General features: G+C 40.1%; 1 protein-coding gene across 2 annotated transcripts in view; it reads right to left on the reverse strand.

Moving 5' to 3' along the window:
• LOC149154944 (psbP domain-containing protein 3, chloroplastic-like) overlaps positions 1–27,106 on the reverse strand; it is a 290,689-nt gene that overhangs the window by 188,519 nt on the left and 75,064 nt on the right. For both annotated transcript variants that reach the window (XM_089441533.1, XM_089441534.1), the window contains exons 5-7: positions 19,384–19,464; positions 19,210–19,292; positions 18,994–19,069 (exon numbers count right to left, since the gene is read on the reverse strand). In XM_089441533.1, coding sequence (XP_089297659.1) covers positions 18,994–19,069; positions 19,210–19,292; positions 19,384–19,464 — 240 coding nt within the window. The remainder of the gene's footprint in view (positions 1–18,993; positions 19,070–19,209; positions 19,293–19,383; positions 19,465–27,106) is intronic.

The raw sequence follows: 27,106 nt of genomic DNA on the forward strand, positions 1-27,106 counted from the left end.
AAGCAAGCAACCAATCTACATGTGGCCAACATGAAGAATGTTCCAAGTTGTTTGAAGATCTCCAACAATTAAGGAAGATTTCCATGCAAACATCCAATTAAGTAACCACTAGGTAAGCCACCTCTGTTGTCCAAATCCATCACAATCCATCCAAGGCTAATCATACACCATGTATTTCAAATCTCATGGAGCACCCCCAAACATGGTGTACACTGTAAACACTATTGGAGTAACCCCAAAAGCTAACTTGGTATTAGAGACTTACGAATAGGACTTTACTAAGGCTCCACAATTTTGTCTTTCATACAAAAACTACTGCAATAGCTTGATTTCTCCCAATATTTTTGGTTTTCTAAGTTTTTTCAAGTTGCAAATGTTTTTGAGTTTATTTGAGTTTTTCATGTCCAAATTTTATTTCTCAATATTTGACAAGTTTCTTTTTGGACCCTTGGCAATATATTCACTAAAACGAAATTTGCAACACCTTTTTTGGGGGTGAAACACATCTTATATTTAGAAAAAGATATTTACGAAGACCTCTAGAAAAAACCAAAAGGGTATATACAATGATGATCATAAGCTCTTCCTCAAAGAAACAAGAGATGAAATAAAGTTAGAATAATCAATCGGGTCCAAAGAGCAAGCATATTTTGTGAAGAGAGTTCCTTTGGCCAAAAGCTAACGGGATATCTCATCCCACCACATAAATAAAAAGGAAGATGGGGAACTAACCTCATGCAAAAACAACCCAAGATCCACAACAAGGTTCATGATTTCTTTCAATAAACATGAAGCCAAGAACAAGGTACTTCATGACTACCATTAAGTGCTCCACATTTTCAAGTTGGTGACCAAGTTTGGTTGCATTTGGACAAGTAGTGTTTCAAAAATTAACAACATCAAGAGCACAACCCCATTTGATATGGTCTTTATACCTTTCCACAACAAATAAGTCCCAATGCTTTCATGTTGGACCTTCTACCTCTATAATGTACCTCAAGAGGATAATCAATGCAATGTTAAGTACCTAGGGGGGTACCTAGGGACAATATTAATGTAGGTTGCCTACACTCATGGAACAAGCACCACCAATTTGTTGGTGAGCGAACTCGCTAACTAATGTAATGGGCCATACTTATTGAATAAGGAATGCTAGGTAGTTGGTTGGTAATGATTTATGGAATGTATTATGTAACACTAAGGAGTGTTACTTCCCAAACCTGCACTCGAATATTACAAAATCCTTTAACAAAGTGCAATCCTAGGGGCACTTAAAAGATTGTCCAAATGTAAAAAAAATTGGACGTAGGGGTTGTTGCCTCAAAATCTAGCAAGTCTTGTGAGAGGCCTCACAAAACAAGGACTCGACCAAGAGACACCATTATGAGGTGGAGACCTATTGTCACCACATCCACCACCTCTTGCTCTTTAGTGAATTTCACCACAGGGGAGGCTTCCCTATGTAGGTCACCTAATAGATATTCAAGTCTAAGGCTTGGAGATTAAGAGGATAGGCTAACGAAAGACACTTAGCATAAGGAAAAGGCTCAAACTAGTAAGGAAAAGGCAAAGTGTGCCCTCCAAAGACCTATCTAAGGCACAAGTGGACCTAGGGTTTAGTGAATAAGCAATGATAACAGGCTTACCAAGGTACACAAGGCCAAGAAAAGGCTTGATAAGATGAATATGATCAATGTTTGGGACAACAAGCCTTCAAAAAGCCCCAAGTTGAAGCCTAGGGCTAGATTAGGGTTTACCCTAGGGCAAAATTGCCTAGGGCTTGTGACATTAGCCCTAAAATGGAAGAATTCACCATGGAAAGGGGGTGATTTTGAGGAAATGAGTCACAAACCACATGTAGAACCCTTCCAAAAGCAAAACGCACTTGCCCTAGTTGAATTTGACCCTAGCCCTTGCCTAAGGGCTTGCCTTAAAGGGCCAAAAATTTGAGGAGAGGGAGAAAATTTAAGTTTAAGGGAATTTTTATGGTATGATCATCTATGTGGAAAGGTTAGTGCTTGATCTCGGGTGATGGAATCTAGAGGGAGATCTACTCTTGGAAAATCAAACCCTAGAATGGAGTAAGGGATAATGAAAAACTCCAGCTTTCAAAACCCTAACTATCATTTTATGAGGGGATAAAATCATTGAGAAGAGCTTAACATGAAGATTCACTCAAGGGATTGTCACACACTCTTAAGGGTAATGCATACAATACTTTGCCAAGATTTCATAGAAAAAATAATAAAAACTAGCAATAGAAAATCCTAACAAAAACCATTCCATGCAATAGCCATAAAATATATTCAACAACATAGAATACAAGAAAAATGCATGAACCAATCCTTTATTATCCCAAAATGATGTCTCCAAAAGAAAATACTCCACAAAAGATCACATCTCCACAAAGATACAACTCTATTTCAGCTAGGTCATGTTGAAAATGTAGCGAGCAAGGCCTTTTGGCTTGTGCCTTAGGCATTCAAGACCTCGAATTGTCCTTCTCCCAGTATCAATGCAAACTCGTGAGTTAGACTTCAGTTAGAATGAGTTATTTCCAATTTACTGGAATAATCATCAAGTTAGCATGCATAGAGTTGGAGCTTCAGTTAAGTGGAGTCTTCATCAGTTTGACTACAAAACGAGGTGGCAGTTACAAGTTCAGTTAGAGCGAGTTAGTCTTTAGTCTTGATTGAAGGAAGGACGAGTTAAGAACTCCAGTGTTGATTGGAGAGAGAAAGAGTGTCACTCTCAGTTAACTCGTCAATCAGAACTCGAGTTCTAAATTTGAACTAGGTCTCCTTGCATGCTCGAATTGGGCCTATAAAGAGGAGGATGAAGGCAAAGGAAATTATAGTTTTGTGCACAAGGTTTGTGAGACAAGACAGCTCACGAGTTTGTGAGAGATTCCTTGATTGTGTGATCATAGATCTTGTGTCCTGAGAAATAGGAGATCACAAGTGCGCTAGAAAATAGGAGATTGATTGTGTGCAGGGTTGAGAAGTTGGGTTCCTAAGAAATAGGAGGCAAGAAGTGCGCAAGGAAATAGGAATTTTCCCTATAAAATTGGAGTTGATCTACACTGAAAAATAGGGGCTCATGTTCCCTAGGAAATAGGGACCTAGTGCACAAAGATCAGCAGAAGAAGAGTAGGTTTTGCAGAGCAAGTCAAGGAGGCGACAGAGGAACAGTTGCGAGCTAGAGGGTTGAGATCAAGTAATGATCAAGGCAAGCCAAGAACAATTGTATCAATTGAGATTTATGAGAATAAGCAGAACGCTTTCTCAAAGACAGATTGCTTTGCAATAGATACAATTTGCTCAATGACAATCCATAAAATACCACATCAAGGAAGCAGGTTTTCCCTGTTGGGTTTCATGATAAAATAAGTGTGTCAATTTGTGTGATGTTTTTTTATCTCTATGTTTTTTTATTCTGCTGCTTATGAATTATTAAGAAGCTCTGTATCATGGTGAAAGTAAACTAGCTTTCAGTTTTCAATTATTCATCTAAGTAGTTGCAAGGTTTCATGGAAATTTAATAGGCCAAAATCCTTCAAAGAGGTTGAATTGATGATGAAAAGACAAATGAGGTGACCTCTATTTACATGAGGTCTACGTCAACTAATTTTTTATTAATGAAGCCCCTAAGACAAGATTAACATAAGATAACATTGGGTTACAAGCCAACCCACTAGCTAAATGACAAAATAAACCATAGTTGCCCATACATGTTAACCATAGCTCTAGAAACGCTAACGTCTTGCCCTTTTAGGGCTCCAAATGCCATGCCATGATGAAGTGAGATCTGAAAAAGTGCCATGATGCTAGAATTATCCAAAATTTGAGGAATTTCCCTCAAATCCTCCTTTGAGGTCCCAAGTCTAGCTGGGGTGCCATCATGTCATCTCCATGGGTCTCCAACTGTGAAATCAAGGCCTCCTCTCACAAGTGTTAGGGATTTTCCAAGTGGAACAAGCCCTCCCAAGTCTCTCTATGGGAGACCATACTCATCTGGGCTCTAAATCATGTTCTGCCCATCAGGTTGTATCAAGGACATCCTCGGGGCATGCTAGGTCTAGTGGTGTCGTCATGAAGAATCTTCTATGTTAGTTCAAAGTAGACCAACGTCCCAGGCCTTGAGGGTGCTTTGGGACATGTAACATCTGCTCCAGCTATCAAGAGGCTCAACTCTCTCAATGTTGCATCTGCTAAGCCATCTATCTCTTTGAGGATGCTTGGGTACCTGTGGAGTGGGTTCCCTCAAGGCCTGGGCTGCTATGGACCGCCTGACAAAAATAACATGAACTCGAGTGAATGCAACCATCCATCAGAGACCAAGATCATATATGCATCTAAGTGAACCAAAATTGAATGTTAAGGGCATATTAATACTTCAAACAAGCATCACCTTCCAATATCTAACTAGACCAAGTCCCCTAAAGGTGTTCCCTACCTTAACAGAGGTGGCTAATGGTCAACCCTATTAGGCGCTTCCATCCCTCAAGGGACAGTTCCAAGGTCAACCCCTCAATCAATAGGTGTTAGTGTAAATATAGGAAATGTAGGGGAAAAGGCTTCATGGCCAAGTGCCATGGTCAAAGGAACCAGTTGATGGGAAATCAAAATCCTAAGTGTATGAATGTAAAGGAGGGAGCAATCATGGAGGCATGAGTTACCCTACTCTGCCAACTTTTTCCACCCCTCTAGTGCGCCTTTTACTTCTTGATAATGCTTTGTATTACGATGCATAGCTCAAGGGTTAGAGCTTACTCTTTACAATGTAGCATTTATATTACCCCTTTAAGATGAGACAGTTCATCGTTCATCAGGATTGGAACACGGAAGGGTTCCTTTCGCTGTACTGGAGCATCATGGGCTTAGAAACCAGGTGATGGTCAATGAGGAGGGTAAAGCTCATGCTAGGCTTTTTCCCATGTGTTAATTGTTGAAATATGTAACTAGGTTCAGTCTTCATAAACGTACTTCAGTCACAATGAAATGTATTTATTAAAAGAATGAAGAAAATATTTTTATTATTATTATTATGACTTATTAAAGCATGGGTTTCATGCTTGGGTCATCGTGTTTTAGGTCAAAAAAAATTTGATTTCTGGTAGCATCGGATGTGCTCTAAGCCTCAAAATTTGCAGGGAGGCTAGGACACATGTATTCCAAAATACACAGAAATCGTTTTGGGAAAGTCCACCCAGAGAAGGTTTTATTAAAATAATTAATTATTTTTAATGGATGCCTAAGTCTAAACTTACGAAATTAAAATAATTGAAGGGTATTAATTAAACAGGGGGTGAAACTTCTAAAAGAAGACCAAGATTAAGCCAAAATTGTCTGAGCCATTAATTAGAATATAATTTGGGTCGTTGATTGATCAACGAGAGGATTATAAGAAGAGGCTTGATGGGCATTTGGAAGACACATCGAGTGAGAGATTAAGAGATCGAATTCTAAAGGGAGCAGTGCAGTAGTTGTCGGAGAAGAGATCGAAGTGATTTCTTGCAGTGAGGGGCAAGGATAGTTTACGAAGAAAGTTTTCCTGATCCGGAGAGTACAAGGCAGAGAGGGCAGAAAGACATCTAGAGAGGCTGATGCAAGGCCACGCAGAGCTATGTTGTGGCAGTGCAGAGCTTTAGAGGGAGTCTGAAATTCTGTTGAGGAATAATCAAGATCAAGTGTTGGAGCCGGGGTGTGAGACCAGGAGGACAGAGAGCCGAAGTTTCCAGCCAGCAAAGGATCAGAGGAGGTGCAGCACAGTGCCAGCTGTAGTGACGTAGTGACTGCGTGGGTGTGACGTAGTACTATGCAGAGGCAACACAAAGGCTCACCTCCAGCGTAGATCAGTGTTGGGTTTTCCAGTGACAAGGTGAGATCATCTCACCATCTTCTTGTCTAGTTAGATCTCTGTATAGGATTGCCAGTTTAGGCACCTGAAGAATTGTATTCAAAAAACTACTACTTAATAATACAAACCCTCAGCTGCTGCACCGGTTTTCCCACATTGGGTTTTTCCGGGGACATTGGTCCAAAAACAACAGTGTCACTTATGCGTGTTATTTCTTTCTTGCTAAGTTCTTGTTTCCGCATATTATTTAAAGTTGTGAAGGCTGCAGTTGTATTTATTTCGATGTTTACCGTATAATACTATAAATAACTTGATTCAGTAAGAGAAATATAATCAGTTGTTGCAGTAGTGATTCGAGGGATTCTCGAATTTTCACAAAGTCCCCATTGAGGACTTCTGGGATTTATTCTGAGTCATTAGAATCATTGTCCATTAAAAGAGACCATTCTTGGGCTTTTGAATCATGTAAAAAGAATTAATATTGAGTCAAATATGTTATTTTTCACCTCCAAACCAAGTCGTCCTCAAAGAGATCAAGTCAGCTTCAAGGCAGACAATTTGACCCCACTGGAAGGCTTATATACAAGGCAGTTTGAATTGATTTGGAGCAATTCACTCTCTCTCATAAGTTCGATATCTAGAAGCAAGAAACTGGGAAGTGCGAAGTTGGAAAAGAGCTAGAAAAGGTGCGAAGTTTGGCGGAAAAAAAAAAGACGTCAAGATCGAAATTTTGAGCCATCTATCTCTCACTTCATAGGAGTATCTAGGGAAATCAAAGTTTTTCTTTGTCCAGCCGAAGTTGTTGTTGCTACTGTTGTTACCTGTCGCTGGGTCGAAGCTACTACTACAAGTTGATGTTGCTAGGTCGAAGTTACTAGTGAAGGATTTATCGTCTGCAAGAAGGATTGAGAGCTGACTTGGTGTGGAGGAAGTCTTTGTCTAGGTCAAGAGTCTTGGATTATCTCAAAAAACTATTCAAGGAAGAATCGTTGACTGGGTTTTATCCTAGATAGGGATTTTGCCCTGGCTATCCGCCTACATCTGTTGTCCTTGTGCTATTGTTTTGGTAATTGCTTGATGAACTAAAAGATAAAAGAAGAACATAAAGATAAAAAGAATCACAAGTAATTATCTATAGAAGAAAATCTTTCTGCCTTTCTGATTTGCTAACATGGTTTCAGGGCTAAGGTGAAGAAGGAAAAAGGAAGTTTTGAGAATCTACTGAAAGGAGTCTAAAAGATTGAACAAGGGATCATATAAGGAGCTCTTATAAGGAGGAAGCTATGATCCAGATTTAAATAAGAACGTAACAAATTACAGATATAACCATAAATACAAAGATGCAGTAGAAATAACACTTCATTTCATTAATATCAAATACTGAAATATGCTTACAAATAGAATGGAAATAAGACTAGCTCGGGCGATAGTAGCTTATCTCTGAGAAGAGATGTGGCGGCTACATGCCTCTGAACTATGTTACAATGAGGCTCAAAGGCCTATTTATTATTGAGAAACAGTGGAAAACCCTAAACATTCAAAAGCCTAACCCTACGAGATGAAGCGCCAAACTATGGGCCCCGTTTGGGTAAATTGGTACATCAACTTCCCGGGGTCGTAACTTTGGCATACGATCTTCGTTTGACGCGCACAATACCTCGTTAGAAAGATCTATCCGAGGAATACAACTTTTGAATGACCAACATCGGTCTATGACCCATGTTGGTCCCAGTTTTCCCAAAAAACGTCGTTTAGGGCCTCAAAACGGCTCTGGAAGTTCAAGACCCGAAAAACTGCCAAAAATAGTAAATTGTGCTACAAATAAGGAAACTGAAAAATTGAAAGAAATAATGGTGGGGGTCCAAGTGGAATAGGCGGGTGGCCACCAATATCCACCTGGATCATTCCTCCCCCCTTAGGAAGCAATGGTCCCCATTGCGTTGAGTTCGTCCATGAGATGAGGAAACTTCTACTGAACTTGGTCCATGGTGAGACACTTACCCTAGTGAAGGAGCTGGCCTGCTTTGACAACTCGATATAGTTGGATCCTTTGTTGTCGGGTGTTCTTGATCTGCGTGTCCATGATCTGATCAGTTGTGGCTTGTTCCATGCATTCTGGATTTAACTCTATAATTGTGAGTTGTTCTACAATGTCTGATGTGTCCAGCAATAGTGGGAAGTATGGTCGAAGGCAGTCCACATTGAACACTGGGTGTAGGCCAAGGAATGGGGGAATGTTGAGCTCAAATACATTGTCTCCCACAGCCTTGGTAATGGTGTAAGGACCATATTGGAGTGGTCTGAGTTTCTGATAGGCTCCAGTAAGGCGTTCCTTCTGCAAATGCAACCAGACTTTGTCGCCCACCTGAAACTTGTGTGGCACCCGATGTTGATCATGTCGCTGCTTGTACTTGGCATTTGATTTCTCCAAAATGTCATGGACCTACTAGCGGATATGTTGGATGTGCTCAATGAAGTTGTTTGCCTTATCAGCTTCCGATTGGACATGAGCCGAATCTGCCTGAGTAGCTACAAATGGTATGGCCACATCAATGGGACATAGTGGTTGGAATCCCAAGCCCACCTGAAAAGGGTTGTGCCCAGTCGAGCTATGGAGAGCCCGGTTATAGTTGTTTTGGACATAGGGGAGGCTCTCATCCCATGTGTGTGGATGCTTTGAGTTGTATCACATGTGTACGATCATCCTGTTGACGACCTCTGTCTGGCCATCAGTTTGGGGATGGAAAGCTGTGGATTTGGTGAGCTTGGTGTCCAGCATCGACCAGAGACTGGACCAAAATGTACTGAGGAACCTATTGTCCCAATCTGAGATGATAGATTGTGGGATCCCAAAGTGTACCCACACTCATTCAAAGAAGAGTTTAGCAGTGGCTTTTACTGTGATATTCTTCTTGCAGGCCACCATAATGGCCATCTTCGAGAATCTATCGACGACGAGAAAAACACATTCGTTGCCATGCTTAGTAGAAGGAAGGCCCGACATGTAATCCATGGAGATGGATTCCCAAAGTCAACTAGGGGTAGGCAGTGGAGTATAGAGGCCTTGCTTCTTGATGGTCGATTTGGCAATGGCGCAGGCAGTGCAGGATCTGATGTACTTCCCGACATCTTGTCAAAGATTTGGCCAATAGAAATACTTCTGCAATACTACCACCATTTTCTCAACCCTGAAATGCCCAGCGGCCCGATTGTAATGCGCTTCCCAAATCATCTTGGCACACTCGCTTGAAGGATCACAAAGGTGTCCCAGGTGGCATAGCAGGGCATCCTGGAGGTGAAAATCTGGAACTTGCTGACCCTCCAAGAGCGTTTGGTATGTGTGGCCGAATTTTGGGTCGCTTTTGTAGAGAAGTGGCCAATCAGAAGTCTCGTGCCCACAAGAGTTGAGCACGGTGGTTAACGCCATGATCAGTGGTCAGCTGAGGCAGTCTGCAACATTATTGGTGTTGCCCTTCTTATACTTGATATTCAAATGGAACTGTTGCAGGTATGTGGACCACTTCTGATGGCGATCATTTTGCAACTTCCCTTGCATCTGTATGAACTGCAAGGGTCAGTGGTCTGTGTGGATGACCATTTCCTTCCCCAAAATGCAATGCTTCCATTGTTGGCAAGTCTGCACAATGGAAAGCATCTCTTTGTCATAAGTGGGATACTTTCGGACTGTGTCTGAAAGTGTCTCACTGTGATATGCCACTGGATGCCCCTGTTGAGTAAGGACTGCCCCAATAGCATAGTCAAAGGCATCTGTCTCGATCTCAAATGGTTGTTGCAAGTCTACTAAAGTGAGCACTGGTGCAGAGCAGAGACGATGTTTCAACTCTGCGAATGCCTTCTGTTGAGATTCAAACCAAAAAAAATTTGCTTTCGCTCCTCCCTTGGTGACTTGGCTCAAGGGCCAAGTGATATGAGAGAATCCCAACACGAACCTACGGTAGAAATTGGCAAGACCCAGAAAGTTGCGGAGCTCTGTCAGAGTGGTTGGGGCTAGCCAATCCCGAATGACTTGGATCTTAGTTGGATCCACATGCACCCCCCATTCATCAATAATGTATCCCAGATACTAAACCTGGGTCATGCCAAAAGTGCATTTCTCCAAATTGGCACACAACTTGTGTTGCCACAGTGTTTGGAGAACTTGTCGGATGTGGTGGAGGTGCTCTTCCCAACTCTGGCTGAAGATCAGGATGTCATCCAAGTATACCACTACAAATGAGTTGGTGAATGGCCGCAAGATGTCATCCATCAACCTCATGAAGGTTGCAGGAGCATTCGTCAACCCGAAAGGCATAACCAACCATTCGAAAAGGCCCTCGTTGGCTTCAAATGTAGCCTTCCACACATCGAAGGGTTCAATTGGTACCTGGTGATATCCAAACTTCAATTCTATCTTGCTGAAATATTTTCCCCCTTGAGCTGGTCCAGAAGGTCATCAATTTGTGGGATCGGATACCTATTCCGGACAGTGATCTTGTTCAGCACCTGATAGTCAATACAAAATCTCCAAGTTCCATCCTTCTTCTGTACCAACACGATCGGGCTCCCACACGGTGATGAACTCGGCTAGATGTGACCTTTCTACAGCAGCTTCTGAATCTACCTCTTGATTTCGTCATTCTCCAAAACGGAGCACCGATAGTGGTCCATTGGGCAGTAGCGCACCTGGGGTTAGATCGATGGAGTGCTTGACCTGACAGTGCGGAGGCACCCCTGTGGGGGAGGTGAAGATGTCCTCATAATCCTCCACGACCTTGTCCATTTGTTGTTGTCACGCGGAGGAGCCCTGTCCGGAGGTCGTGGCCACCATCGTCTTCTTTCCCTGAGGACGTATCATCAGGAAAACAAACTTCCGGGCTTTTGAAATGAGCTTACTGCATTGTTTTGTAGTAGCCAAAGAGATGGCAGTAAGCGGTGTTGCCTCCGGTATCCTGTACAACTTATTTCCCAAAGTAACAATAACAGCGCGAGGCCTTGACTCATACACAGCATGTTGCTTCCACAAGTATGGTGTCCTAATAATACATCACAAACATCAAGGGGAGCAACATCACATAATACCTCATTCGTGAAGGGCTTGATGTTGTATGGAAGGTGACACCGTTGGCTCGCGTGAAGATCCCATCCTTGGTGAAGCCACCCAATGGTGTACGGTTGTGGGTGTGTTGTGGTCAGTAAGCCCAGCCGCTTCATGACCTCTACCGAAATGAGGTTCTTTTGGCTCCCGTTGTCGACAATGAACTGTAGCGAGGAACCCTTGACCCACATCTGGGAGTGGAAGAGGCGCTCGTCCTCCTCTAGACCTTCTAGTTCCTCCTTCTGGATCTTTGTGGTGGCAACAGTGGCATTGGGCTCCGCATCAATAATCTACTTCCCTCTGTCATTCCCCTTGTCGAGTTCTGACTCAGAGTCAGAACATGCATCTGCTTCTGAAGCCTCCAGCTCGGCAACTAGTGACTGCTTGGCCTGACACTCACTTGTGTTGTGATTGGAGCTATTATGGAACTCACACCACTTCCCCGTGTCCTTCTTCAGCTTCGCGGTGTTTTTTTTTGCTTGCGGCTTTGGCGGGTTGTCCTGAGTCGCCCCACCTTGGCTTTGTCCTTTGTTCTGCAGTTTGGGGGCACCTTTCCCTTGCTTCAGATTCGCAGAACCAAAGTCCCGCATCTTCTGTTTAAACTTTTGCTCAATCTTGACGACATATCGGTACGTTGTACCGAGCAAGGAGATGTCCAAGAACTCCATCTCCTCCTGGATGTACCTGTGTAGGCAACCGCGGTACTTGAGTACCAAATGTTTCTCAAAATCCTTGATAGCCACTTTGTGCGAAGGGTATGAAAAACATTGGTAAACGCTGACACATTTTGGTCCCTTCCCTGTCGCAGTGTTGTCCACTTTATGTATTTATCCTCATAGCTCCCGACAAGGTAGTACTGCTCCTTGATGGCATCCCGAAACGAATTCCAAGTGGGTGCGGCTGAAAAAAGTGAGGTCGTACTTTCATCCTTCTACTCACAGTAGGTTTCCCACCAATCCTTGACGTGGGGGGCGGCTTTGAGAAGAGAAAAAGTAATCTTTTCTCAGCTGGAAAAATCATGAACAGAAAAATATCCTTCTAGCAGATTTAACCATTTATCTATGGCATCTGCATCTATTTGGCCCTCAAATATGGGAATGTCAAAGTCTACTTGTACCTTAAACGAAGTGGAGACTCTAGAGTGGCTGTTGGACGTGGATGCGCCGTCGATGGGCAACCTTTGAAGGATCTAGGCAAAGTTATCCATCATCGCGTTCCTTTGTTTCTCGAGGGCCTCCTCGAGCAATATTTTGATAGGATGTCCTGCCCCCTCATCTTTCTTTTCTTCCCCCATGGGCGGCCGTCGAGGTTTGCGAGGTTCATCTTGCAAAGGTTCAACCAGATCGAGCCCTAACTCCTTATATCCCGACCTCGTCGGGGACATGCAAAGAAAAGCAGAGAAAGAGCAGACCGCTCTGATACCACTGATCCAAAAATAAATAGGAATGCAACAAATTACAGATAAAACCGTAAATACAAAGATGTAGTAGAAATGATATTTCATTTCATTAATATCAAATACTAAAATATGCTTACAAATAGAATGGAAATAAGACTAGCTCGGGCGATGGTAGCTTATCTCTGAGAAGAGATGTGGCAGCTACATGCCTCTGAACTATGTTACAATGAGGCTCAAAGGCCTATTTATTATTGAGAAACAATGGAAAACCCTAAACATCCAAAAACGTAACCCTAGGAGATGAAGCGCCAAATTATGGGCCCCGTTTGGGTAAATTGGTACATCAACTTCCTGGGGTTGTAACTTTGGCATACGATCTTCGTTTGACGCGCACAATACCTCGTTAGAAAGATCTATCAAAGGACTACAACTTTTGAATGACCAACATCCAGTTTTCCCAAAAAACGTTGTTTAGGGCCTCAAAATGGCTCCGGAAGTTCAAGACCGAAAAAACTACCAAAAATAGTAAATTGTGCTACAAATAAGAAAACTGAAACACTGAAAGAAATAATGGTGGGGGTCCAAGTGGAATAAGTGAGTGGTCACCAATATCCACTTGGATCAAGCTCACTATCTTCAAGGACAATGTATAACACAATAAAGAGTGAGAACAAATTGGAAGGAGCATCAAATTAAAGGGCATGGAAGAAGAGAATTGACCTCATTCTTGAAAAAAACAAGATCTTGGATTTGGTCAAAGGAAAGGTGAAGAAACCTACTGAAGAATCCAGTGATGCAGATAAAGTGAAGTTTAGAGAGTCAGAAATATTGGCTATGACACTGATGGTAGAAAGCATAAAGGACAATCTTGTCCCGTACATCTCCAATATAGACCATGCTCAAGAAATGTATGAAGCCTTATCCAAATTGTTGACTATCAAGAACATAGGTAAAGTAGCAAGTCTAAAGGAATTAAGGACTACAAAAATGACAAAGGATGACACTGTGGCTTCCTTCTTTGTAAGAATATCTAGAATTAGAGATGAACTTCAAGCCATAGATGGAATTATACCAGAAAAGGAGCTAGTAATTACTACATTATTGGGATTGCCACCTATGTGGAGTTCTTTTGCTTCAAGTCTCAACAGCTGGAAAGAAGCTCCTACCTTGGAGCAATTATGGAATGTTTGCAATCAAGAAGAAATGAGAATATCATTAGTATCCAACAATGAAGAAGAAAAGGTTTCAAATGCATACTCTACTTCTCACAAGAAAGGAAACTTCAAGAAGTCAAAAGGGCCAAGAAGGAAGGTTGATATGTCCAAAATAGAATGCTACCAATGCCACAAAATGGGTCACTATAGAAGTGACTGTCCTGACAATCCGAAGAATAGGAAAAGAAACTGAGACCAAGCCAATGTTGTTGAAGAAGGATCTCCAAAAAAGAATAAACCCGAAGAACTGGATATAAGGGACCTACACTATAAGTCCTTTGCTCTAAGCTTTAGTTGTTTCATTTTTTATTTCAAGTATTTGTAGGTTTAATACATTTTGGAAGAACATTTTTGATTTGTTTTATAAGGTTATAGGTATCCCTCAAGGTTGGAGGGAGCCCTCACCAAATTCTAAAGATAAGTATCTTATTACCTTTTCATTTTTAGTTTTCCTTACTTATCTAGTTTTGTTTGCATTAAATACTAAGCACATTTGTATTCATACTTTCCTTGTTTAGGAAAAGCTTGCTGAATACTCAAGGCACATGGAAGAAGGCTTCACAAGACAAAGCATTGGAATTACAAAGTTTGTTAAGAAACAAAGGTATGTCTTAAACTATAAGTTGTTTCTCTCTTCATATTCATTCTTGATAAACTATTACTATAATTTTCTATCTAGCTCTCTTGAATCATAAAGATTCTTGATTGGGTGATTCAACATTAGATAAATCTACCCTCCTCATATTTTTGATTACTCTTGTGGAACCCTAGAAAGGTTCTCTATGAAAAACCCTAACTTAAGGTATGTCAATGATAATGTGTGGAACCCTAGCCTACTTAGGGTTATTGATGAAGTCCAAAGAAAATGTTTGATGCTTTGATGATGTCATGTTTAAGGTTTTGGTATGGTTATGAAAAACCCTAACTTGTTAGGGTTTAATAAAATCTCAAACTTTCGAAGTTTTAAAGGATTTGTTATGTCATGTATTGAAACCCTAGATCATTAGGGTTTGGTAGGGTGTATAAGCAAGACCCTTATTTTAGATAATGTCTTAGAAATAAAATCCTAGGTATATGTGTGTTTGTCCAATCGAAACCCTCATCTGATCAAGTTTGTTATATGTTTAACCTTAATATATTGATATTTGTGTCATTGGGTTTGACTAACACATGTTATGATATGCTTGCGCATGATGATGGAATTCTAGATATATAGGTTGACCTAATTATTGATGGTCATGAGCCCTAGGGTTTGGAACTAAGACCTAGTCAAAGTTTGATTCTCTAGGATGATAGTATTTGTGAATTCTAGGGTTTTGTAACTAAACCTTAGTAGAAGTCCAATTCTCTAATATGTGATGACAAGTGTGATAATCTGAGATTTATGAAAGATTGTTGAAATCTGAATCTGAGTGATTGGTTTTGATGGTTCATGTATGAAATCTAGGATCTTACACTAAATCCTAGTGAAAGTCTAACATATGAGTTCTAAAGTTGTTAGATGCATTTTAGAACTATAATTGTTTAATTTGCTTCTAGGGTTTGCAATATTTTGTAGTAGAGTATTCAGTACCTCTGGAAGAAATATTGAAGCCTTAGATATAATGACAATTATTCTCTTGATTGAGGTGCTCGAAGACTTGATGATGAAATTTAAGGTTTATGACAAAAACCCTAGCATATAGTCGAAGTATAAAAGTATGTGTTTCTTGTTGTTGGTGAACCTAACTAAGTTTAGGTATTTGATGTCTAAAGTTGAATGCTTGCATTATATGTTTCTGATATGGTTAACTTCATGCCTCTATAGATTTGGTTGTACTTGCTATCTAAGTTGTGCAAGTACATAATCTTCAAGATGGTGAAGATGCTCGTAAAGTTGTTATGATAAGCATGATGAAGAAAGTTATGTGAATGATAATGGTCATGATAACTCTGATAAGAAGGATGGAAGCCATGAAGGATTCTCCAATATTGTAGAAAAAAAGTGGAGCTCTGTAAGTTAAGAGGGGGCTTGGATGAAAGAAATCTCCCTAAGTTGAGAGGGAGCTTGGATAAAATAAATCTCCCTAAGTTGAGAGGAAGGCATATAATAGTCATTTTGGACACCTTGAAAGAAGAAAATTGGAGAATGTATTTTGAGGGGTTGCTGAAATGAGAAAAGTCGGATCTATTTGTAGAATATGTTGTTGCATGTGAAGTAGAAAGGAAGATGTATGATTAAGGAATCTTTTGGAAGCCCTGCTATGATAAACTGAAAAGCAACATCAGTTGTTTGGAAGACCCTGGAGGTTTGTGTTTATTTGTGTACATTTGAAAGTTTGTTACTGATTAGGGTTGTGTTTGTATAGGTAAATCTCTCAAAGGTTTGAGAGCATGTTGGTTATCGATCAGTTTGATCGAGAGAGATTTGTTACTGATCTATTTGGTAAGGGAGGATTTGTTACCAATTGGAATAATCGAAGTGTTGAGGCATTGTGTGTAGGACACATTGCCTAGGAGGACATATGGTCGGCACTATGTGTTGATGTCTAGTTCCCGAAGTAGGGAGGGTGGTGTTGGTCATGGAGCTCTGACCTTGGATATGCACCTAGATCCCTGGGTTGATGGTTAGTAAGTAAGCTTGATGGTACCTAGAGACGGTGAAAGCTTTAGTTCATCTTAGTCCCACCTGGATAGATTGCCATGGTCAGGAATCTAGTCCATGGCATCGTGAGTGCCTAAACTGTTGAAACTGTTGAAAGACCTTGGATAGATTGCCTTGGTCAGGAATCTAGTCCATGGCATTGCATTGCCCAAAATTCTTCATGGTTCATGTGTTTTGAGATCTTCCTTGTACTTGTACTTATGAATACCTCCCTAGTTAAGAGGGAGTGTTGAAATATGTAACTAGGTTCGGTCTTCATAAATGTATTTTAGTCACAATGAAATGCATTTATTAAAAGACTGAAGAAAATATTTTTATTATTATTATTATGACTTATTAAAGCATGGGTTTCATGCTTGGGTCATCATGTTTTAGGTCAAAAGTCCCCATTGAGGACTTCTAGGATTTATTTTGAGTCATTAGAATCAGTGTCCATTAAAAGAGACCCCCCTTGGGCTTTTGAATCATGTAAAAAGAATTTATATTGAGTCAAATATGTTATTTGTCACCTCCACACCAAGTCGGCCTCAAAGAGATCAAGCCAGCTTCAAGAAGGACAATTCAACCTCACTGGAAGGCTATATATACAAGGCAATTCGAATTCATTTGAATCAATTCACTCTCTCTGATAAGTTCAATATCCAGAAGCAAGAAGTTGGAAGTACAAAGTTGGAAAAGAGCTGGAAAAGGGCTAGGAAAGGGTGTGCAGTTTGGAAGAAAGAAAAAAGACATCAAGATCGAAATTTTGAGCCATCTATCTCTCACTTCAGATGAGTATCTAGGGAAATCGAAGTTTTTCTTTGTCTAGTCGAAGTTGCTTACAAGTTGATGCTGCTAGGTCGAAGTTACTAGTGAAGGATTATCATCTGCAAGAAGGATTGAGCGCTGACTTGGTGTGGAGGAAATCTTGTCTAGGTCAAGAGTCTTGGATTATCTCAAGAAACTATTGAAGGAATAATTGTTGACTGGGTTTTCCCCTAGATAGGGATTTTCCCTGACTGTCCGCCTACATCTGTTGTCCTTGTGCTATTGTTTTGGTAATTGCTTGATGAACTAAAAGATAAAAGAAGAACATAAAGATAAAAGAATCACAAGTAATTATCTATAGAAGAAAATATTTCTGCCTTTCTAATTTTCTAACATTAACTTATGTCCCGACCATCTTTTGCATTTTGATTTTCTTCTTTTTCTTTTATTGTAGCCATGATATGCTTTTCCATTTTTTTAGATGCATCAACCTCCAAGGCATTGTTTTCCGGCCCTACTCAAGGAGTGTGGACATATGGGTGCAAAATCCCAATGAACCAATGACAAGTTAGACCCGAAGAATGGATGTGGTATATGGGGCTTGTAATGTGTGATGGAAAGTGTCAAGTATGGTGTAAGGGATAATGAACACGCTATCTCAATCCGGCTTTTCCAAGTAGTGCCCCTCCTATGACGCTAAGGCCTTAAGGGAAGTCCTATTGGACTAGAGCTAAAGATTAACCCCCCTGGTAAGGTGAGAGAACAGATTTACATTCAAAATTGGACCGTCAATCTTCCATATCACCCCTTTATCCATACGAAATGCCTAAAACAAACATGTTTAAGCACCCGATTGCAAGACGATCAAAATACCTTTTGAATAGTTGCCCACCTTCATCCAAGTGGTAATACCAGATAATGAGAGGCATGTCACTGGTGCAGATGGCAGAGGCACATGGCACATCATCATCAAATAGTAGCTGTCAAGGTCTGCTGGCTGGCTGGCTATCCAGCTGGCTGTCAAATGTAGGAGAAAAGTTTTCTCCTATGGCGTTACCCATTTTGGTGGCAGAGGCAATTAATGCAAATCTCAAATTTCACTTCATTTACTTGAAGTTTCTAGGATCTAACCCTGTCAACTTTCAGCCTTAGGGCTGATCTAAAGCATTCGATTATAGCAGCAGATACTTCTCTAATTTATCCCAAATCACCTTGCAGACACCAAGTCCTCCTAGCTAGAATCACTCATAACCAAAGTTCAGTGATCCTGCAACATTTTCCTTGGGAAAAAAGTAAAGTATATCAAAGGTAGACTGCATTTTGGGCTTGCATTTGAAAATAATGTGGATTTATAGCTGCAGACTGGGCAGAAGTGGTTGATGACAGAAGGCAACATTCAATTATTCTTTCAGCCTTTGGCGAGGTCAAATTTCCTGGACGAGAAAATAACTATGTTTTGTTGGATTTTCATTAACGTAAGCAAAATACAGAGCAGCAGATGGAGTGACTTGTAAAGGAGTTTGGCTCTGCAGGGTATTAAGTGAACTAAAGATGAAACAGATCCAGCCAGCAACTTTGCCTTTTGACAGCCCAATTACAATAAAGATGATGATAATCCAATTTTTTGCACATGAACAAAACACATAGAGGTGTACCACCATTACACCAGGGAACAAGTGCAGAATAAAGAGAGAGTACTGATTTTTGCAGGCCACAGAACCAAGTTGCACATATTTTCATGAAAGCATTCAGCAAAGAAGAGTTCAGGAACCTATTGGGAGGTGCAGAGTTCTAGGAAGTCATAAATATATATTTTAGGACAAAGTTGTCAATGATGTAATAAAATCATCAATGGTGCAATAAAAACATAATTAGGTGAGACATGCTTTATGAGGAAACCAGAACGGGGGCCTGTCATATACATGCAAATGCACTCAATGTGGGAAGCATGAAGCACTTATAAAGTATATCATCAAATTTTCCATCATCTCTCTGTTTGTGAGTCTACATCAATTTCTAACAGGAAAATCAGTACCATTCTTGGATTTTGCAGCAAGCAGCTTTGCTGCTTGTCCTGGTGGTCTTTTCCAACTTCTATCTAGAGAATTAACCTGATAAACAATCAAAGAAATCAACACAAAAAAAAAAGAAATCCATTAAAAGATATATTTAAAAAAATTATCATGTTAAAAACTGCATTGCTTTATAACAGGGAACTGAAATGCTCTATGATAAGCAGCAAATTCTATACCAGGGTCTCAGCAAATGCATCAACATTGCCAAATGATTCCATTCTTGTATAGTCAGCAGAGAGTCCTGTTATTATTACACTCACTGTAGAAGTCCAAAAGGTGATTCTTTTATATCAGACTTCTAATCATGATAACTATTCAGGAAAGTAAGCCAAATCATGAAACAAGCATACCATTAGAAACTGGTCTGCTTTCAGGATAAAAGGCAGTCACTGATCTCTGTCCATCTGCTTTTCCTTCACCCTTAATCCAGTCTGCACAATAATGACAGCAAAAACATTCCAAGGATCTGCATCTGTAATGGAATTGCTTTCCCTCTTCTTATTTATTTTTTCTCTTTCTAGTTGACTGCTGAAGCTATGTTGTTTGGAAGCTCAAATTTCAAAATACATGAATGAGTTACTTGGTTACTGTAAATTTGGGGTCCTATGTAGATGAAGTCTGACGCAATGTTTTCCCTGTGACTGCTTGTCATATAACTTCCAGAAGGCCACAACTGATATGAGAAAACTCACGTGGACATTAAATGATTGATATGAGCAAACTCACGTGGACATGAAAGTTCTAGAGGAGAATAATTCAGCATATTAAAAGTCTTCTGTACATTCAAACTGGAGTACAAGATGATCAAAATGAGGTTAATAGTTAGCAAAAATTACATTATCCCCTAAAGATCGTACTGTATAGAAAGAAAATCAAAAAATTACCAAACTATTAAAATAGAATAAGATTTCAAAAGGTGGTTATATCTCTTCATTTCCTCCCTGCTTACAGGAAATTGTCCCTAATTTCTGCTGAAGATGGGGAAGCTGTGCTCAAGAGCAAGCTCCCTTTCCAACTGTTACCATGAAAAGCACCTAAAGACAAACAAATCTGAGCGACCACTGTAGGCAGTTTAGCCCTGTCACTTGCTAAATGCCTCTCTATTCGGGCTGATGCTTTTCCAAACACAGTTGGGTGTCTCCCCAAAGGGGTTACTGCTGTCTTTCCTATCTAAAAACTGTGCAAAACTCAAGAAGAAATCAGCAGATAAGTCTGCCTTCAAAGTTCCCTAAGAATAAGAACAGAATAAAAGCTTATAAAATAAAATGTAGAATTTGGGACTTGTTACCTCACAAACTAGCACCTTTCGATTAAATCTCTGTTACCCACTAAAAAGTGTGTAACCCCATAGAAGAAAAAGTTTCTCCTTCTTTGGGCAACCAACCAGCTAGCGTCCCTATATTGCTCAATACACAATGATATGCCATATTCCTCCGCTATTTGCACGGTCAGATACCTCTCACCATCCAGTTTTCCTCTTGAAGGAAGGTGGGCCATCATTCAGCAGGTACTTCAAACATTTTGCAATCATGTGCTTTTACTTAATGTTTTGGGCATTTTAACATGGATTAAGGGGTGATCTGAATAATTGACCGATCTTGATTGTAACTATGTTCTTTCACTTTACCGGGGAGGTTAGTTTTTGACCCTAGTCCAATGGCACCTCCTTTGAGGCCTTAGGGTTAGAGGAGGGGCACTACTTGGGAGACTTGGATTATGTAGTGTGTCCATGATATTTCCATACTTACCATTTTCCACCGTTCCCCAGAATTCAGCTCCATTCTTCAGACTTGTGCTCATTTGTTCATTGGGATTGGCATCCTCATATCCTCATCCTTGAGTCTAGGCCAGAAACTTTTCCCTAGAGGTTGATGCAGCTAAAAGAACGATAAAAAGCATAGAATGGACATAATGAAAGAAAAAGAAAGTTGAAATGCAAAATATGGTTGGGACATTAATTAGCTCGGGGGAAAAAGCCTAGCATGAGCTTTACCCCCCTCATTAGCCATCATCCGGTTCTAGACACTTGATGTTCCATCACATAATAAAAGAACCCTTGCATGTCCCAACCCTGATGAGCAAGAAACTGACTCATCATTAAGGGGTAAATAAATGTTAAATCATTAAAAGCAAGCTTGGACACTTAAGCTATGCTCCCTGTTGCCACAAAATCTAGCAAGCCTTGGAGAGGGAAACTCTAAAAGGTATAAACTGGACAATGGGACAACAATGGAGTAAAGGCCCAATGTCACCTTAGCCAAAACCCCTTGCTCTTTTAGGATTTTCATCGATGGGAGGAGTCTCGATAAAGGAAGAATCACTTAAAATAGATATGATAATGATAAAGTACAAAATGACCCTACTAAAGCTCATTCAAAAAGAGGTGCAATAATGGTATGATGGCTTCAAAGAAGCAAATCGCTCTCCAAGAAAAGCCCTAGAAAAACAAGGCTCGAGACCTAGGGTTTTAAGGTTTTCGATGGTGATAGGTATTCACAAGGTCAAGGCCCAAAGGAAAGGGTTTCTTACAACGATATTTAGCTAATCCAAGGCTCATGAAACCCTCAAGAAAGTTCTCAAGTTGAGGGGAAAGTGTTGGAAAATGGAAAGTGGCAGCTATTAATCTTATTTTCCTTAACCTTGATATTTGCTTGTGAATTCTTATTTATCTTCTTTAGTTCTTTAGTTAGATCTTTTCATCAAACAATATCAAGAACAACAATAGCAACAATAGAGGACACAAATATCAGGCTCTCAACCAGGGCAAAACCCCTCCAAGGGGAAAACTCAGAAACTCTTCTCTTCTTAGAATCTGCTTCAAATGAGATACAAAGACCCAAACCCTAGACCGGTCCTTCTCCTAGTACCAAGTCAGCCCTTCCTTAAGTCCTTGATTCTGCATCAACCAACTTCAAATTGCAACTTCGACCTGCCAGTTTCAATATTGCAACTCGTCTAGCAACTTCAACCCTGCAACTTTGTCCTTGCAGCTCCTCTAGAAACCCTAATCCAACCTCCTCCTTAAACCTTCCTAGAGCACGATAGCTCTTCCAACGTCAACGAGGTCAATGTAGGGTTTCCTCCCTTCCAGCTACAAGATTTTGCACTTCGTCCTACTGCAACTCAGACCTACAATTTTGGCCTCCTTCTGCAGCACCAAGAACCCTAGATCTTTGCATGTGTGATAGAGATAGAGCCCAAAACAGAGATTCTTCATCCTTCTTTCTTCTCCCAAACTTTTGCTCTTCTTCTTCTTGCTTCCCAGCTACAGATCGAGCTCTTTCTTGATAGATCAAACTTGTGAGTGTGTGTCTCACAAATTCCTTCTCAAGGGGTTGAACTCCCTCCTTTAGGCTGACTTGATGATCCTAGGGACGACTTGTACTCTGGAGCTTCTAGAACTTTCTAGACTCGAAAATAATTATTTTTACATATATATTTTCTCTAGGAAGGGTCTTATGATGTTGACTCCTTTGACTCAAGACAATAAATCCTAAGACCTAACAAACCTTAGAAGCATGAAGAATGTGCTTTTACCTATAAGACCATCAATAATGAGCATGAAACCCATGCTTTGATAATAATAACTTTTCTTTTCTTTTCTTGTTTGTTACACAAGATACATATTGAAATGAGTACAACAATTATGAGAACTGAAACTAGTTACATTTCTCAACAAAAAGAACCTAGGGTTTCCCTCTTAGAGCAACACCTAGGGCAAGAGATTTTATGGATGAAATTTGAGAGGATGTCCACCAAATTGATAGGTTAGGTAGCCTAGTCCTATCTCTTGATGTTTAAGCTCTCAAATCAAAAAAAATCCTCCTCCCTAAAATTTCGCTCCAAGCATTAGATTTTCTCCCTAGCTTTAAAAGGATTGAATTAAAAGGAGGAGAAAATGGATAAAATTTTAGAATGATCACCAAAGACTTGGACTAGTGCCTTGTCCCTTGGGTATATGGAGTCATGGATGTCAAAGGATAGCCAATCTTGCTCTTAAGGAGGCTGAAAATTGATGCCCTAGCTCAATTTCCAAGCATTTACCCACTCAAGGAATAATGGAGTTTATGGGAAGAGTTTCACCACTAGGATAATTCTTACAATGTCATGAATGAATAATGCATGCAAATTTCTTCTAACTAGCATTCAATAGATAATTATCAACAATTAGGGCACAATTTAGCATAGATTAGAACTACTCATTCCATACATTAGACATGAAAAAGAAAGATATTCAACAATAAAGCACTTACAAGACAATTTAGCAAGAAAATCCATCCATTATGCCAAGAATAGCTCCAAAAGATGTCCAAAAATCAGCTCCAAATATCAAAATGCATCCAATCATCCAATAGTCCAAGAAAAGAACAAGTGTGAGTCTCTCTAAGGAGGCTGAAATCCCAAGTGTGATGATGATGAGAGATGAAATGACATCTCTCTAATATATATGAGGTCTAACATAACCTATTTTGCCTACAAGCCCCTAAAATCATAAAATAATGGGCAAGAAAAGCCTCTAGGTCACAAGTTGACCTAGTAACCAATGTGCAAATCAAAATACATCTCCAAAAGAGGGCCAAAATGTTGATGTCATGCATGCGTAGGCCTCTAGAGGGCATGCATTGAGGCCGTCTTGTGCCGAGTATAGTGTAGACTCTAGAGGGCCTCTAAAATCATGATGGAGGGTTTGGCCCCTTTGCCTCAGTGTAAATCATCCTGTGGACCCCCAAATGTGTTTAGGGGCACAAACTGGGTCTCATGGATCTCCATGTGGTTGAATCTCTATCTCTGCTCCAACGTTGAGGGCACTGATGATGGTGCAAGCCCTCCCATTTCCTAATGAAGACAAACCTCATCTAGGCCTTCAGTGAAATTTCCTTAATTGCAGTTACCAGAATTTATTCTTCTATCTTCTAAGGAATTATTTGTCTTCAGAAATTAATCACGACAAATAACGAATAAATCGCTACTGCAATTTTCACAAATAATAACAGCAACTACGAAAATAATGCACACAAACAAAATAGTGAACACCAATATCTTTGGACAATAGTCCCTAGAAAACCCCCAATGTGGGGAAAACCAATTCAGCAGATGAGGGTTTTATAATTTATTATTAATCTTCAGCAAAAATTGAGAATTAAAATTTGCTTGCCTCTCACTGGCAAAGCTCCAGCAAATATTTTTCTCTTGACCTAATCGACCTGGAAACCACAAAGTATCCTCCTGCAGAGTATCATCGCCTCTCTATGCTATTTGCACTTCTCCTAGCAATTCACACTGGTTAACTGCAAACTCGCACTGGCTACTCCAGCAACTCGCATTGCCTCCGAGAAAATGATCTTGCAAACAAATCAGCCTCCAACAACTCATCTGACCAACTTGCACTCCCTCCGAGAAACTGATCCCGGAATTGGAAGCTAAATCGGGCCCCTTTGTCACACACACTAACAAACTGGCTATTCGCACTGCTAAATTCGACCTCCTTCCTGTCACTGGAATATGAAAATCTTCTGAGAAAAATCCTCCAGAAATCTTCTCCCCAATCTTCTCTACTAAAACCCTTTTATCAACATCTTCCTTGCTCAAACCGCGCCCTTGCTCTTACTGTAACTAGGTAATTCGAACTGCCTTGTGTGTTTTTCCAAAAGCCCCATCGATTTTCTCTTATAATCTCTTGTTGAGCAATCAACAGCAATGATCTAATCACAATCAATTGCTAAGATCATCTTGACTCCATCAAATGACTTTTCAGGAAGTCTCTAGAGCAAAATCAATTTTCCTCGATTAATCTGATTTAACTAACCAACTTTCTTAAGTTAGACATAAGAAAATATTTAATAATTGGCTAATTAATCTAATTAAGACACCAATAGAGACTATAACACTTGTCCGAGCTACCAAAAACTAACACTCTCCCCTAGCGAGGAAGGTGTTCTCCACTACTCCAAACTTATCCCTAAAGCAAACAAAGTTTTCCTTACCCAAGGCCTTCGTGAGAATATCTGCCACCTATTGATCTGTGGGAACATATTGTAGCCGAACCAATCCACGTTGTACACAATCTCTGATAAAGTGGTACCTGATGTTGATATCTTTCGACCTATCATGGAACATTGGATTCTCAGAGAGCTTGATGCAACTTTGATTATCACAGTGGATACTTGTTGAATCCCACTATTGACCAAACAGTTCCACTAGAAGCTTTCAAATCCCAATGGCTTCACATGCGGCCATGCCCGCTACCATGTATTTTGCCTCTGCAAAACTCAGTGCTATAGACTTCAACTTCTTGTTGCACCTGAAGAAATTTCAACCCCCACTCCGGTTATCAGTTTTCCTTATCACTCCATGCATTTAGTTTTAAATCCAAGCATGATAAAAATTCTAAAATCTGGAAATGATAATATTTTTCTGAAAACACAAATTTAGAGATTTCACAACTGTTGAAATTGCAAAAATAAAACACAGCAAAATTATGACAACCACACACAGAAAATAACACTGATTTTTGGTCAATGTAACCCTGGAAAAACCCCCTACAACTCTTGGGGAAAACCAGTTTGAGAGCTCTTCTTTATTTCTGAAAATGATTTTACAGAAAAACTGAAATACACAGTGAAAATTCTAGCAACCACAAATTACAAATTATCTCGATTTTCATGCTTGAACTCCACCTCGAAAATCGTGCCAATCAGCGAACAGCCAAAACAGAAATTTTTACAGCAATAAAACAACATTAAATGTCGTATGGCCAGCCTCAAAAAAATGTGCCCAAAACTTGTCCCTCTTCCTCGATTTCTATGCCTTTCTCCTGTTGTACGGTTTTTCCTTGGGATGCGTGCCAATAAATGCTATTGCCCAAATTTGCTTAAATGTCTTCTTGCTGCTCTCCTTCACTTCCTCATTGCTCAGAAATTCTCTCCTTGCTCTCTCTTCTCTTTCTCTCAAATGCTCATGAAAAAATGAATTGATCTTTTCCTCTTCTCTTCTCCTTTTATTCTCCAAATGACCTTTTGGGTTACCCTAAGATCTAATAGCTGAATTTCATTTAGATCTAGGGATGAGAATAAATGTGCATTTAATTCTCACTTTCTATTTTAACTCCCACTTAATTAAAGACCCACTTAGCCTTTTATTTCCATAGTCACTTTTTCACTTTCTAATTCTTCATTCACTTTAATAAAGTCACCTTTAAAGTAGAATGTAACTTTACCACTTATAAAGTCACTTTTAAATTAGAATGTAATTTTACCACTTATAAAGTCACTTTTAAATTAGAATGTAACTTTACCAATTATAAAGTCACTTTTAAATTAAATTGACTTTACCACTTATAAAGTCACTTTAGGAGAAAAGTAAAAAATAAATTTGGACACTTTTCCCTAAGCCAAAGATCAAAGCCTTAGGGAACCACTTGTCCTCTGATACCCAAATTTTAACACTCCCTCTTACCGAGGAAAGTGTTCCTCACCACTCCCATCTTGTCTCTGAAGTATACATGCTTGCCCCATGGTAAGGCTTTGGTGAAAATGTCCGCTACCTGCTCATTTGTAGAAATGTACTCAAGCTTGACAGCTCCCTTTTGGACATAGTCTCTAATGAAGTGATACTTGATCTCAATATGCTTTGACCTGTCATGAAAAACTGGATTCTCCGTGAGTTTTATGCAACTCTGATTATCACAGTAAATTACTGAAGGTCTCAATGCCTGACCAAATAGACCAAACAACATCTTGCGAAGCCATATGGCCTCACAACTAGCCAAACTAGCAGCCATATACTCTGCCTCAGCTGAGCTCAATGCAACTGACTGTTGTTTTCGGCTGATCCACAACACAACTGTTGAACCCAACCCAAAACAACACCCGGAAGTACTCTTCCTATCTGAAGCACAACCTGCCCAATCTGAATCCGTGTACCTTGCCAGTCTCACTCCATCACCCTGTCTATAATCTAGACCAAAATCCACAGTCCCCTGCAAGTAACGAAGAATGTGTTTTGCAGCTACCCAGTGCACTCTCCTGGGCTCACACATGAACTGACTCATAGTGTTAACTGCAAAACATATAT

Source organism: Pinus tabuliformis, chromosome 9, assembly GCF_031772625.1.
Source record: "Pinus tabuliformis cultivar Carrire ecotype Pingquan chromosome 9, CPIR1, whole genome shotgun sequence".
Taxonomy (NCBI): domain Eukaryota; kingdom Viridiplantae; phylum Streptophyta; class Pinopsida; order Pinales; family Pinaceae; genus Pinus; species Pinus tabuliformis.